This window comes from Nestor notabilis, unplaced genomic scaffold, assembly GCF_000696875.1.
Source record: "Nestor notabilis isolate BGI_N333 unplaced genomic scaffold, ASM69687v1 scaffold15357, whole genome shotgun sequence".
In the NCBI taxonomy this organism is placed as follows: Eukaryota; Metazoa; Chordata; class Aves; order Psittaciformes; family Psittacidae; genus Nestor; species Nestor notabilis.
Genome location: NW_009937048.1, coordinates 74,295 through 88,462, shown reverse-complemented (window position 1 = coordinate 88,462; position 14,168 = coordinate 74,295). Strand labels below are relative to the sequence as shown.

Genomic DNA, 14,168 nt, shown 5'->3' with positions numbered 1-14,168 from the left:
ATTTCTGGTGATTGTGAAATACCACCCTTTACTTGAAAATCTTTGCAGGGTCCCAAGTCCTTTTGTGGTGACTCGATGGACATTTGTTTTTTGAAACCATTTCCAAGGGAAGAAGTCTCGCTGGCCATGCAACTTTCTCCCTTTGTGTTTTTCAGCATCTCATGTTCATTCTGGACACCATAATTCAATTCAACCCCTGTGCTGCTTGGAATTGCAGAAGCAGTATCACCAGTACAGGTATAACTCCCAAAAGGTAGCACTTCACTCCCATCCCTTGATTCTTTGGCATCCTCAATGCTTCTTAAAGCACCTGCTTTTATTGTGGAAAATTCACTACCATTGTTCTCTGAAAAGTCTTTAGGAACATTGTCAGTATTTTGACAGATAACTCTCCCTGTTTCTTTAGTTATGCTAATTTCCTTTGGTTTCACTATATCATTTGGGGGAAAAGAGTAAGTGTTAAATTCACTTGAATGCTTTTCCTCCACATTTAGTGGAAAATCCTTTTCATTCTGTATACCCTTTTTCCTTTCTTCCCTGTCCTCAAAGCAACAGGATTCAGTTTTATCCAATTCTGCATGGCCACCTTTTTTTATGTCTGTTGTGTGTTGTATTAAAGAAGCAGAAATGTTAAAATCTCTCTTAAATTCATCTGATTTCTCACCATCTCCAACATCAAGCAAAACTTGATCAGCATTTACTTTTTCTTTACTTGAAACAAGAGTTTCTCTATCAGCTTTAATTACTGATGCATCAAATATTTCCCCAAGGCTTTCCATCTGAATGGGACTTTTACTTGGCCCCATGATATCACATTCCTCCATAATATTTACTCTATTTCTATTTTCTGTAAGAATTTCAAAACCTCTTCCTATCTGACCATGCTTCCAACTGGTGACTGGATGTACTTGGTCACTAACTGAACTATCACCATCACTTCTGTAAGGCACATGCGTAAGGAATTTATTGTCCCTTTGGGATGCAGTTTCCTTTAGTTGTTCCATCCCAGCCATATCATTCAATACTTTTTCCTCTGCAAATACTGCTTTGCTCTGTCTTTGCCCATTACTTGAATGTAACATTGGCATAGCATTACTGGTTTTATTCATGCCATCAGTAAAGGATTCCAAGAGAAGCAAATCTGTCTGAGTACTTTCATCATCATCAGTAGCTTGCTCTGTAATTAGGAAGGCTGTTACACTAACATCAGGTGTCACAGTATCACCAAATTGACAACTTGGAGCCTTAAGCTGTGCTTTATCATTTGCTTCACTCTTACGGGATGGCCACTTAGTGTCAAAGGTATTTTCAGACTGAATAGGCTCAGTAGTATTTTGTGACGTGTGTTTACTTTTAACATAAGTCCCATATTCACCTTCTGTTTCCTGCTGTGTGTCTTCTTCACTTGCACATGTAAGACCAACACATCTTTCCCCAGAAACATCTGATGCAGATTCACATTTTCCTGAGGATAGTCTTCCATTTTCATGGTTAGACTGGAATTGCAAAATATATCCTGCCTTGTGGCCTAAAGAATAGCAATAGTCATCAACATTCTGATTATTTTCACCAGTATTTTCTATGTCACCTAAGGAAAGTAACAGCTGATCACCTTTGCTTATGCATTGATGATGTGAATGAAAAATAACCATTTCTTCATCACTGTCAGAATCAGTGTCAGAGTCATCATAACTGTCATCATCTTCCTCGTAGCCTTCCTCATCCTGTGAACCTTCAGATTCATCCTCATAAGAGTCACTTTCCCCTTTCAGTTCATTGCCCTCATTTCTGTCTTGTACTTCTGATTCACACATCTTCTGTAAAGAACTAAGGCCTCCCTCATTGCTTCCTTCACTTTGCAGAGTAACCGGCAATTTTTGCTCCTTCCCTCCAAAGCTCCCTGCTAGTTCCCTTTCATCCTCAGGGATTCTTCCCATAGTTTCAGCACTTGCAGAAGCTGTATTTGCATTCTCAGATAGCCCCATCAGATTTACATGGACACTCTCTCCAGCATCAGTTGCAAGTTCTTGAAAAGAGCTAGTCTCTTCTCTAAGGGTTATTAGACCACCCTTCTCCTCTAGAAAACCTATTGAAACTGATGTTCCAGACAATTCTGGCTCTCGTGTTTCATCATCCCCCAACTTCAAGGTATCAAAATCATCATCACCTTGAGGACTTTCATAGCAATCATCATCATCAATTTGTGGAGTATCATAGACATCACTGTCATCATCATCAACCTGAGGTGTTTCATAGGCATCACTGTCGTCATCATCAAGCTGAGAGCTGTTATCTGCAGCAGATACCTCACCACACTCATGCTCAAAGCAGTTACTTTCAGACTGTGTAAGGCCATCACTCTCTTCCACGGATGAGTCAGAACTACTGTCATCCAGCAGTAACTTTTTGAATTTAAGATTGCTTTCTTCCACTGTTAGCCTTAGTGCTGTGCTGTTACTGTCCTCTGCAGGTGGTCCATCATGTGTAACAGTGTCATGACCCAATGAAGTCCTGCTGTGCATGTCTCCACTGTCTTCTAGAAACAGCTTACTCTGAAAATCAGTACAATCCTCCAAGGATGGCCCGTCATGTGCACAAAGACAGTCCTCTAGGAATAGTCTGTTATGTATATCAGCGTAGTCCTGTAGAGGTTGCTTACTGTATGCATTATCTCGAAACTGTAGAATGTCACCACACTGCCTAACCAGTTCCTCTGGAAGTCTATATTCAGTAGCTGCACTGATGGATGAACCAAAACTTCTCTGAAAATCATCTTTATTGCTGTTATCCTCTACCGTTCTGCTATTGTCAGCTTGCAGTATGCAAGGCTCGTATTTTGTGCACCTTCGCAGCTCTACCCAGGTTTCATTATCTGACAAATCACTCACACTCAAGGAATTTTGAGAGGTTTTATCATTCCTGTTTTCATTATGCAGACTGTCTGCCATAGAAACATCTCCTTTCTCTGTTTCTGAAATGAGCTTTGGATTTAAGTTATTCGGAAGATATCCTTCAGTGTTTCCTGAATTTGCCTTCTGATTATTATGCTTACACAGTTCTGTCCACTCAGAAACCTCTGGAAGACCTCTGAGTGCATTTCTGTCAATGGAGTTTTGAGTGCTACTTATTACATTTCTAAGTCCTGTAGGGTTAGTTAACAGCGTCTCCTGTGTATATTCTGATTGCTCAGTACCAATAGCATCACAAACATCAGGTCCATGCACATGAAGATCTCCTTGTGAAGATACATAATTCTCACAGTCTTCAAACTGAATTAATTTCCCATTACTAGAAGTATTCTCAGCACCCAAAAGATCACCCTGAACACTGCATGCGACATTATTAAAGCGAACACTACCAGCCAACTTTAGGTTAATTCCTTTTTGGCTTATGTATTTGTTATTAAACTCCACTTCTGACACATCAGCACTATACACAGCACCACCACCACCTTCCAGCAACATACTGATGGCTTCTTGCAGTTGTCCATCATATAACAAAAGTCTTCCTCCAGTGTTTGCATCCATATAACTATTTACCATTAGATAAGACATGAACAGTTTCTTAGCTTCATCTAAATTATGACATACAGGGCCTTCTGGGCCAGAATCTTCATGTTCCTCCTCACAGTCGTGCAATACAGACGGCAGGAATTCATACGTCGAAAACCATTTTGCAGCGTTTTTACAAGGGGACTCTAATTCTTCTACATTGGGCATTTTATCTGGTAAAGTCACATTGGTCAAAACAGATACAGTATTCATGTCTATTATCCCTGACTGTGCAGCCTTATCTAGACTGATTATTTCACAAGTTTCTGGAATGTAAAGTGCAGCTATTTTCTGTCTATTATTTAGTATTTTGAATGCCAGCTCATTTGTTATCATCTCTTGGTGCAAAGAAGTTGATACAGGGAATATTTCACCAGTGTGAGGCCAAATTAGTCCAACAAAGCCTCTCTGTGCTTCTAACACCAGTAGTGCACTGGTAGATGATATTAAGTTGCATTGTACTGCTTCATCAACAGTCAAGCGTTGTCCTGAATTCTGACAAAGGATTCCACCACTCTGAACCTGATGTGTGAGGATCCCACAAGCAGTGTCCTGATCTATCATCCCTTGTCTCATGGCCTCTTCAACAGTCATTCGCTTCCCTGAGTCAGGGTCAATTATACCTCCAGATATTAACTGAGCACCCAGCAGCCTGAACATTGTTTCCCGATCGATGAGTCCTTCATGGGCTGCCCTCAAAACAGTTATCCTCCTTCCACATTTGAACATGATTCTACCTTTTTCTTGTGGTTTCACAGGTAGAAGTCTTAACCCTGTTTCTTTGTGTATTACGCTTCTATGAAACATTTGTTCAAGGGAAATCTTCTCAGCACAGTTGGGGTCTATGAGATCTTTACAAGTGTCTTGTCTTTCCAGAAGTTTTGCATATAATGTTGGAGATACCAGGTTTCTCTGGAAAGCATTCTGCAAAGTCAGGTTTTCTCCAGTAGATGGCAAAATCAAGTGCCCACTTGAAAGCTGATTCCCTAGAATTTTAATAGCCAAAGGTTCTGAAATTAGACCTTGCTCTAAAGCTGAAACAACTGGAAGATTTGATAATGATGATTCTGAAATAACCTTCTTTGCATAACTTAATTCCTGCAACTGCAACAGAGTCTGCTCATCAACTAAGCCATGAGCTTTAGCTTCTTCCAAATCATAACATACTCCTAATTCTGGAGAAACTATTCCAGAAAGGATCAGCTGATTCTCCAGCAATCTAATCCCAGTGTCATAGTCAATAAAACCTTTTAAAATAGACTGAAAGACTGACAGGACTTCTCCAGTCGTTTGGTCAATGACACCAGCAATGACTGTATTCACCTAAAAAGGAATACAGAAGAAAAACTATCACTATTTTCGGACTGTATGTTTTAAATTTTCTTTTGATTTTGAATGCATGATAAGCATAAAAACATGTACTTACCAGGCCTGGAGGAATGCTGTGAATGTTAGCAGCTCAAATGCGCAAGTGATCTATGTCAGTCATTCAACAGCACACGATGTGATAAAAGATTTAAAATCAACATGCATCTGTGAATTGAAAACCTATGCTTTGCGTACATAAACAGGGTTAGTGAAAGACGATAGAAGAAATGACTGCAGAGTGAGCAAATAGAATATATACCTGAAAGGCAAATTTTCATGCTTTAAATGTCTGTGAAAGGTTAGAATATTCAGAAACAGTACGTGATTCAAAACCACCATGCTATTCATGTTTACAGCATACAGCATTTCTGTATATACACTCAACAATAAGGAATCAGATACTCTAGCACCAAATACTGCATTTAGTTTGCATGGAAAGCATGAATTCAGTCTGGCAACTTTATTTGAACTCATTACAGACACTGTCTCTTCTATGCCTGTATGAGAACACTTGTTTGTAACATAATTTTTGAGAATTCCATATGTAAGATTAAGATCCATTAACAAATGTATTTGTAGTGTCTCAGAGCTAATCACATTATGTGCTCCCATTTTCATAGCCAGATAAATTTTAAGAAAAACTGAAAGTAGATGTCTTCTAGGACATTTCTGAGTGATACATGGGAGAGATTAACATGTTATTTTATGATGTCATTTCTGCAACAGAAACAGACTTATCTAGCAGTCAAAGAATGGCTTTTAAGAGAAGAGTTAAGAGATGAATGATTTGTTTATCTTTCTTCATGCAAGGCACACATTATTAAGACTTTTCGCAAAAAAATCTGATGAGCAGAATGTTCATGTGCACAGGTAAGATCACACACAGTATGCCACAGCAAATACACAGAACCTTCAGTCAATTAAATCTCAAGTTCCTTCACACACTGTTAACTGCAGAGCTTCTTTTGCTGATCACGTATAGTTCCAAAATCATGCAGTAAATCTCAAAAGAAACTGAAATGTAAGTTTCAATCTTGTTACCTTTTCTTCCATCTTTTCATCACCCAAATACTGTGCTTCCTGCAGCTGCTTCAAAGCTTCATTGGACAACAAGCTGTAGCTCTCCTGGAGGGATTTGACTTGCTTTTCCATTTCCTTTCTCTCTTCATCTGTCATTCTATTAAAAAAATACAGGAAGATTATGATCTCTGAGTAATATGTAACCTGCAGGGAGTGATTTGCATGGGAAATTGGTAAAAGTAGTCTGAAAAAAAATATAGCCTAATTACAAAGATGTTCAGGAAAGCTACAATTTGCTTGTAGTTAATGAGGAAACGAAGCCACATTAATCTAGAATTTATGTTGAATTATCACTAAAGCATTTAACCTTTGCATGTGCCTTTGTCTACTGACTACCAGTCAAGACAGATAACAGCTAGCAAGGAGTCATAAGATACCTCAGCAATTTAGTATTTTAAACACTCTGATTTCAGACACAGATGAAACAAACTTGTGACATACAGTTCAAGTACTAATTTACTATTAATTTGTTAATTATTTTGACTTCAGATTAAAATTATTGTTTAATGTTTTTTAAGCTGACCAGAGGTATATAAACCTAGCCAAACTATTGAAATAAACAGAATTGCATGAAGTTTCTCCTAATGGGAAGACAAAATTGTAAAATTATAGAAAAAACCTGGCATATTCATACATGAAAAGTAACTGGAACTGTAAGATGAGGATATGATTTCTTTCAAAGCAAACTGATTCAATTTATTTACATTATTTGAACAATTAAAAAAGGCATACTTGTCACTGTGCTTAGCTAAAAATGACTGTGTAGTCTGCAGAGCTTCAGCTATTTGTTCTTTCTTGGTTGACATTTCATGCAGGGAAATCTGAAAAATAAACAATCCATGTTCAAGATTTAATTATGCACAAATATAACAAGAAAACCAAACAAACAACACAGTATTTCTACCCAGGACTAGACTTACTAATATAAGAACTTGACTTCTTTTTAACCAGCTATTCTTAGAGCAGTATTAATTATTAAGAAATTGTATCATTTACATACACATAAGTCATTGTGCTATATCTTTTGGTTAAATAAGCTGTTTGCATCATAAAACTATTGAGTGAAACAAATAGAATTTAACATGTTATTTGTCTGAAATTAACGAATAATTTAAAACCATTTATTATAGTTTGCACAGTTTAAAGCAGCTTTATGAAGATACGTGTTCAAGATGTTGCTCGCCAAAATGAGAGATAGTAACTTCAAAACAAAAACCATACCAGAAAGCCACAAACCTTCATGAAATTCAATGACAAACGCAGTATCAGACACTTGCGAAAATAATGAATTATTTATTAATATTCTCCCTGCTGTTATTTCTGTGCTATCCCCATTAAAGCACTTGTTCTGGCAGCAGAACCTGCAAGAATTTATCTTCTAAGTTCTCTGAGAAACTGTCTGCAGTCTCTTCAAAGAAAAGCAATCATTTTGGATGAACAGGGGCAAATTATCAAAGGGGAGTCTGCAACTTCTACACTTACTAGCAAGCCTGAGATATATTCAACATAAGCGCTAAGAGAATTCTAGCAAGGTGCTTGGGCCCTATGTTCATGTGGGTCTGGACACAAACAATTTTGTCCCCATGTGCCTTGTGTCAAAGGGCCTGAACATGGTCTTGAACAGAGTCTCCCTTCACAATCACCACCAGCAAGCCACAATCCCACCACTTGTGCTGCTTGGACAGAAACAAAGAAAGCAAGCACTGTGTGTGCTACACAAGAAGATGGAGCCATGTGTCACTTGGGGAACTAGTGTCACTGCAGCTGCTGTGTGAACTCTGCTGTTACTGGCACCAGCTTCACCCAGCCTATGCTTACACACTATAGAAACCCCATTCCTCCAGGTGAAATGTATTTCAGCTAACATTAGCTATAAAATGTACATGTTTCTACAAAACCTGTCCCAGCACCTGTCACTCGAGACACAAAATCAGACACGTCTGGAAGGTGCTGCTACCTTGCAGGACTTCTTTCACAAGGGCAGGAAACACCCTCAGCAAACACCCATCTCCTGTAGGCCAGAGGAAGCCAAGACAGCTAACTCACAGGTTACTCACTGAGGGCTCAGGCTGGGCAGGGAAGATACCACCCAGAGTTGCTGTAGTAAGCTGAGATGCTCTAAGGAGCTGAGCACTGGCCCAACGCTGACAAAGATTTGCACTGTTGTCATTAACAAGGACAGAAAAAGACCAGTGTTGAATATTTTTGCAAATCCTGATCCTAACTATTAGTGATTTACCAATGGACGTGTTCAAATACAAGCTTACTTCCTCCTATAGATAGAGGAACAAACTCAGTAACAGAACTACCACTGGTACCCTATGAACAAGCATTGTGATGGGACTGGTGGCCATCAAAACTGCAGGACTGCTGACCTGCTTGACAGCAAGCTTTATTTCTGCACATGCTGCTCCAGTGGCTCCAATAGGCACCAACATGTGTGACCAGAATAAAACACCAGAAACAGGCTGTCAAGGAGGGGCAAAGTCATGTTTGCATGACCACACATCCAGCCCTGCAGTAAGGGATGTGGACAAGACACTACTCTGCTCCTTTGCTGCTCGGTGTGTAGGTAGACCTTCACCTACTGAAATCTTTTTAGGTGTCGCAAATCTGTTTTGTGGGACAGCACGGGAGCTGTTGAAAATGATAGGAAACTTCACAGATGGAAGTCTATGGTCAGACTTGCAAATGAACACAACAACAATGTATGAGTGAAATACAAAGGTGTCAAGATGGGCCAGTCCAGCTGCCTGTGGATTAGTGTAATAATAAGGAGGGCTCTCAGTTGACATCTCCTGAACTCCCTAAAATAGCAGGTTTTTTGACAATCCTGTAAGAGACCCCTCAAAATAACTTTTTAAAAGCAAATAGAGAGAAACCTGGCCCTCAGACCCCTCCTGCCAACTTTCTCCTTCCTGATGTTAGGGTAGAAGTTTCCATCTTATTCACTGAAGTATTTCAGGACAATGAGGAAGACCTACGAAGCACCATCCTACCAGGGGGCAGTGTCCCTCTAACAAAGGTGGAGTTATGGGGTGCAGCATCTAGTTTCCCTAAACTGGCATTGCGTAGTGTCACACACCAGGCCTGTAAAAAGCAGCTTGTGCTTCTTCCTAAGATGTTTGTGTCCCTAAACATTGATGTTCATTGGGAAGTTCAGGTTAGATATAAGAAAGAAGTTCTTTACTGCGACGGTGGGGAGGCAGCAGCAGAAGTTGCCCAAGGAAGTGGTAAGTGCTCCATCCCTGGCAGTGTTCAAGGCCAGGTTGGACAGAGCCTTGGGTGACATTGTCTAGTGTGAAGTGTCCCTGCCCATGGCAGGGGGGTTGGAACTAGACGATCTTAAGGTCCTTTGCAACCATTCTACAATTATATGATTTACCCAACACCCCACTCACAGCCAAATGTGAAATTACATCTTCAGTAAAATGTGGACTGTGTATTTTGTCATTTTAATCAACACAAAAACCTAAAAAGAGGAAGTGGTATTTTACCAGAAGACATCTGTGTACCTGCTGCTTAGGTAAATCTGTCTTTTCAGTCTTTTCTCCTTCTTCCTTGCTGAGTGTCTTGCTGAGGTTTGACACCCATTTCAGTAAATCCCCAGCTTTCTCAACATGTTCCTTCTTTTCTTCTTCCATTGATTTCTGATAAGCACCACGAATTACAAAAAACAAGTAAATTGTTGGAATATTTAACAGTAACATCCATAGAAACACAATGCTACCACAATGGCAATATTATCACATAAACATCAAATGGTTTCTTTTTATTTATCACTACATGCATCACTGACATCTGACGTATGAACAAAAATGCCACATAATTATAGACATGAGCAAAATAATTCCTTGTATGATTTGTAATTATGATTATGGTACTTATTCATACACATGTACATTCATTTAAAAATAACTGATACTAAGAAAAAGCATAGCTTCCCAGCCATTACTCAGCAGATAAAATCTAAAAAACATCTGCATATAAAGCATCTTTGAATTGCTGCCTTTGCATTACCCTCAGGTGCAAATATGTACAGCGAGCACAGGATATGAGAATTTTGCAGTCTATGCACATGGATTACCAAATTACAATTAAGAAGAATACATTGCTTCTATGTCTACAGAAACAAGAACAATAAGAGTAAAATACTGAGACATTTAATCTCTTTCTGCATTTCTTTTTACAGTGGTACAATCTGTTAGTAGTTTGAAATTCATCAATACTTAGAAAACATACTTAAACCATTCCATGTGTCAGAAGTAAAAATGAAGACATTTTATTTTTACGGATTTTAATTTGATATGTAACTCATTTGCCTACTACAGCATGAAAACAATTCTGAATAAAAAAGTTACCTGAAGTGAGAAAAAATTGGGATATTTAGCTTTATGATGTGAGTAGCCCACTAAAATGAATGGAATACCAGTGTGAGAAAAATTACTAATGTATATACATAGTTACTGGACTGCAGATTTAACCCTTGTATGCTCTACTGCCACTTTTGTAAAATAAATGATGTCTGCAAACTGCTTTGCAGTATTAAATGAAGTATCAGGTCACATGAAATACTGCACTGTGATCATTTGCAAAGCGGGAAATCCCTTTCCATTTTTAATATGAGAATCTGATTCTTGTCTCACCTAAATCTGCCCATTTTGCATTAATGTTGACTGCATCAACCTCAGTATAACTTCCCATGTACACTACCTACATGTCAGGCAAGGCCTTCAGGTAAAGACTGAACACATACTCTGCATTTTGAAATTATGAATCTGCCTAAGTTTATCTATATGTTTCAACTTTCTAACAAGCAATATCTAATTCCAGTTTTAGTGCTTTATACTAATTAGTGGTTTGCACTAATTAGTTTTACAGTAATTCATGATTACTTTAGAAAACACCATTTATGGTTTTCTGTAAGGCCACCATAGATTTTTTTCATTACTTGAATGGGTTTTAAAGCAGGCTCCAAAATGAGTACTAATATCTTTATTCCATTATGAATTATAGTAAAGACTGGAAATTCCTGTTTTCATGGGCTGAGCTGCTTCTAACAGTCGCAGCCCGGTGTGGCAATCAAAAATAGCTCTCTCTAAAGCTTCTTTGTAGGTTATCTTCTTCTTTGTTTTGGGGCATGTTAAAATTTTAGCATGCAATTTTTCATCTTTCATCTTTGTAGCTGTGACAGCATCAATAATGCCATTCTTGATTGCATTTTCCATTGTTAATCTGGAATGAGACTTTGGATCTATCAACCCACCAGTCAAATACTGATACTCCAGGCAGCGCATGCCCATTTCTTTGTCTACGGCATTTAAGTTCATAGCTTCAACAGCTGACATAACTGTGTTCTTTACAGGGTGAATGATCCCAGTGAATACCAGTTCACACTGCTGCATGTGCTTAGCACATCCATCATCGATTAACTCCCTTTGCAAAGCTTCTGAAACACTGTACTTTTTCCCAGTAAACGGATCAATTATGCCTCCCGTACTGACCTGAGCTTCAAGACATCGGAGGGCAGTAACTCTATCTACCAAGTTTTTCCGTGAAGCTTTTAAGACTGGAATTCTTTCATTGGTTTCAGAAAGCCAGAACCCTGCAACAGGACTGTTTAAATCTTTATTTGGCTGTGAACTGCTAGCTAAAATATCACCAAACTCATTAGCTGTGATTAAACCCTCCTTATATTTATTGACTAATGCTCTGCCAATCCTACCCTGATTTAAGTTCTCCTCGATATTAAACTGTACACCAGTTTTAATATCTGTAAGCAAAAGAAAAGAATTCCCATCAGAGTCAAAACACGTTGACTCCCTCCAATCAAATTCCTGTTTTGAAAGCTCAAGATATGTAGCTTTATCAACACAATTTTTTTGATAGGCCTCATATGAAGTCATTTCAGCTCCTGTTTTGACGTCTACTACAGAAATTTTATGACTTTTCTCTGCTGACGGGGTGCTTATTTTCCTTTCACCAACTGGAAGCAGAAAGCATTTACTGCTTACACTGAACAAACACATTTTCAGCAGATCACAGTAGTACATCGCTTTCCTGTTGTTTGGATTGTGAAAACATTTTGCATTACTAGAAGGTTCATGCAGAAATTTTAAAGTCGTGTTATTAAGCAAGCCAAGCTGCACCGCGGTTTCTGGAGGCACACGGACACTTCTTACAGGATCAATGACCCCCCCGCTTGCAATCTGAGCCTCGAGGATATTTTTACCTTTCTGTCTTTCTAAGAGTCGAGCTTCCATAGCCTGATACACAGACATCACTTTCCCAGAGCAGCAATAGCCCAAAACAGCTTTCTCTGCCTCATGCAGTTTACTCTTGAATTCAGTATCTGCAAGTCCTTGAACAATCGAATCATCAACAGAGAATTTCTGACCTGTTGTGGGATCAATGATAAAACCAGTAGCTGCTTGGGCCTCTAATAATGCTAATGCAAATGCTTTTCCTATGATTCTTCTTTTTGCTGCTGCAGCAAAAGAGAGTATCTCTTTGCTGGATTCAAGGTACAGCCCAGCTATAGCTGTAGGTTTAGTTAAAAATTTTTCAAGACTTTTCTGAACCTCATCAATAGTTTTCTGCCCTGAAAGAAGCTGCTCAACTGTGAGCCTGTCTAGAAGTTTAACTTCAGTCAACTGTCTGGCAGTTATATCATGTCGCAGACCTTGAAATTTAATATTATCATATTCCTTTGTGAAATACTCCAACTGAGTAGCATCATCAACAGTTTTCAAACTCTCTCTCCCTAAGAAAGAGCTCATCTTTGCAAAGTCTTCTTTCCTAAACCCTTCGGATGTTTTGTATCCCTCAAGCATTCTCTCTTCATTACCAAAAGTCTTGTCATTTTCTTGGTTTAATGTTGTGACTTCAACATGCATGTCATATTGCTTGTTCTTCACTATCTGTAAATAGGAATTTTTGACAGTGAGAAATACATCTGCAGAACTATGCTGTACATAATACACTCCTAAATCCACCACCAGAGAAACAAAAGGGAGAATCTGAATGTAAATCAGAAAGAAGAATTGCTACTAGCATTGGAGAGCAGAGAAATATAGACAGGTAGAGTTTTAAAGTGCATTTCCCATTTCAAATACTTATTCAATAACAGGAATACGACTAGACTAAGCAACAACTGTTTGTTACTATATGAACTTAGCACTGTTAATCAAAGCTATTTTGACCAACAATAATACAATGGTGTATGTGAATTCCTATTTCCAACGCAAACTTTTAAAATAATGTTTTTCTTAGATATTAACAAACCTGCTACAAATGTCTAATAGTATTTTGTATCATGTAAGAATGAAGGGGTTCCCTTCACCAAGGCAAGAAACATTAGAGAGAATACAGAATAGTGATAAAGTATAACTAAAACCAACCATACAGACTAGTAAAAACCAGCACTAGAAAGGCAAACCCTCACAAAATGTAGTGTGTACCTCCAAGGGATGCAGTTTTACCACTCCTAATTCATGTTTCGTGTCTTCTCCATGCCTAACAGTTTGTCTGGAACTGTGTAGGTTCCTGTTTCGCAATGTATCCCATTCAGATGTTCCAGAGATTTGGCTTCCTTTATCAAAAGTTATCTCAAACTGTGTACTCGTTTGAGAAATAAACTCTGTAAAAGACTGCGGGTTTGAATTTTCTTCTCCCGATTGGTTTATCCTTGACATCTGGAACTGCACCTCTCTCGGCATCCTATCATCAGCACTCATGTACAATGTATTTCCTTCTACCTGATCAGATTTAAAACCTGATCTCTCCTGCTTCCGCCTTAACAAAGGTGAGCTAGGTTTTGCATGTGGAGGAAGCTGCTCAAACTCTTGAGCTGTGGTGTCACTCAGGTAATTGAAATCATTCCCTCTTCTCTCACAGCTCAGTTTAAATCCACAATCTTGGAGTTTATTATTTTGCTGAACTTCATTCTGAAACAAAAGAAACCTGTGTTCACTATCCCTGAGCTGCAGATCCATTTTCTGTTTCAAGCTCTCAACCGTGCGCTTCTGTGCTTCCAATTCTTCTTCAAGTCTCCTGCACTTCTGGTGATAGTCCATTTCAGCCTGCTTCCCTTGCTGCAGTTGTTCATGACATTTTTTAAGCCTTTCTTGCAGATCTTCCATCTGTACCTTGTACAGCATGATGTTTTCC

General features: G+C 38.7%; 1 protein-coding gene across 1 annotated transcript in view; it reads right to left on the bottom strand.

The window, feature by feature from the left end:
• Positions 1 to 11,002: 11,002 nt before the first annotated feature.
• Positions 11,003 to 14,168, bottom strand: part of LOC104408900 (plectin-like) — a 24,600-nt gene continuing 21,434 nt past the window's right edge. Inside the window, exons 23-24 of the mRNA XM_010018635.1 lie at positions 13,460 to 14,168; positions 11,003 to 12,919 (exon numbers count right to left, since the gene is read on the bottom strand). The exon at positions 13,460 to 14,168 is cut by the window's right edge and continues 2,078 nt beyond it. Of these exons, the coding sequence (XP_010016937.1) occupies positions 11,003 to 12,919; positions 13,460 to 14,168 (2,626 nt within the window). The remainder of the gene's footprint in view (positions 12,920 to 13,459) is intronic.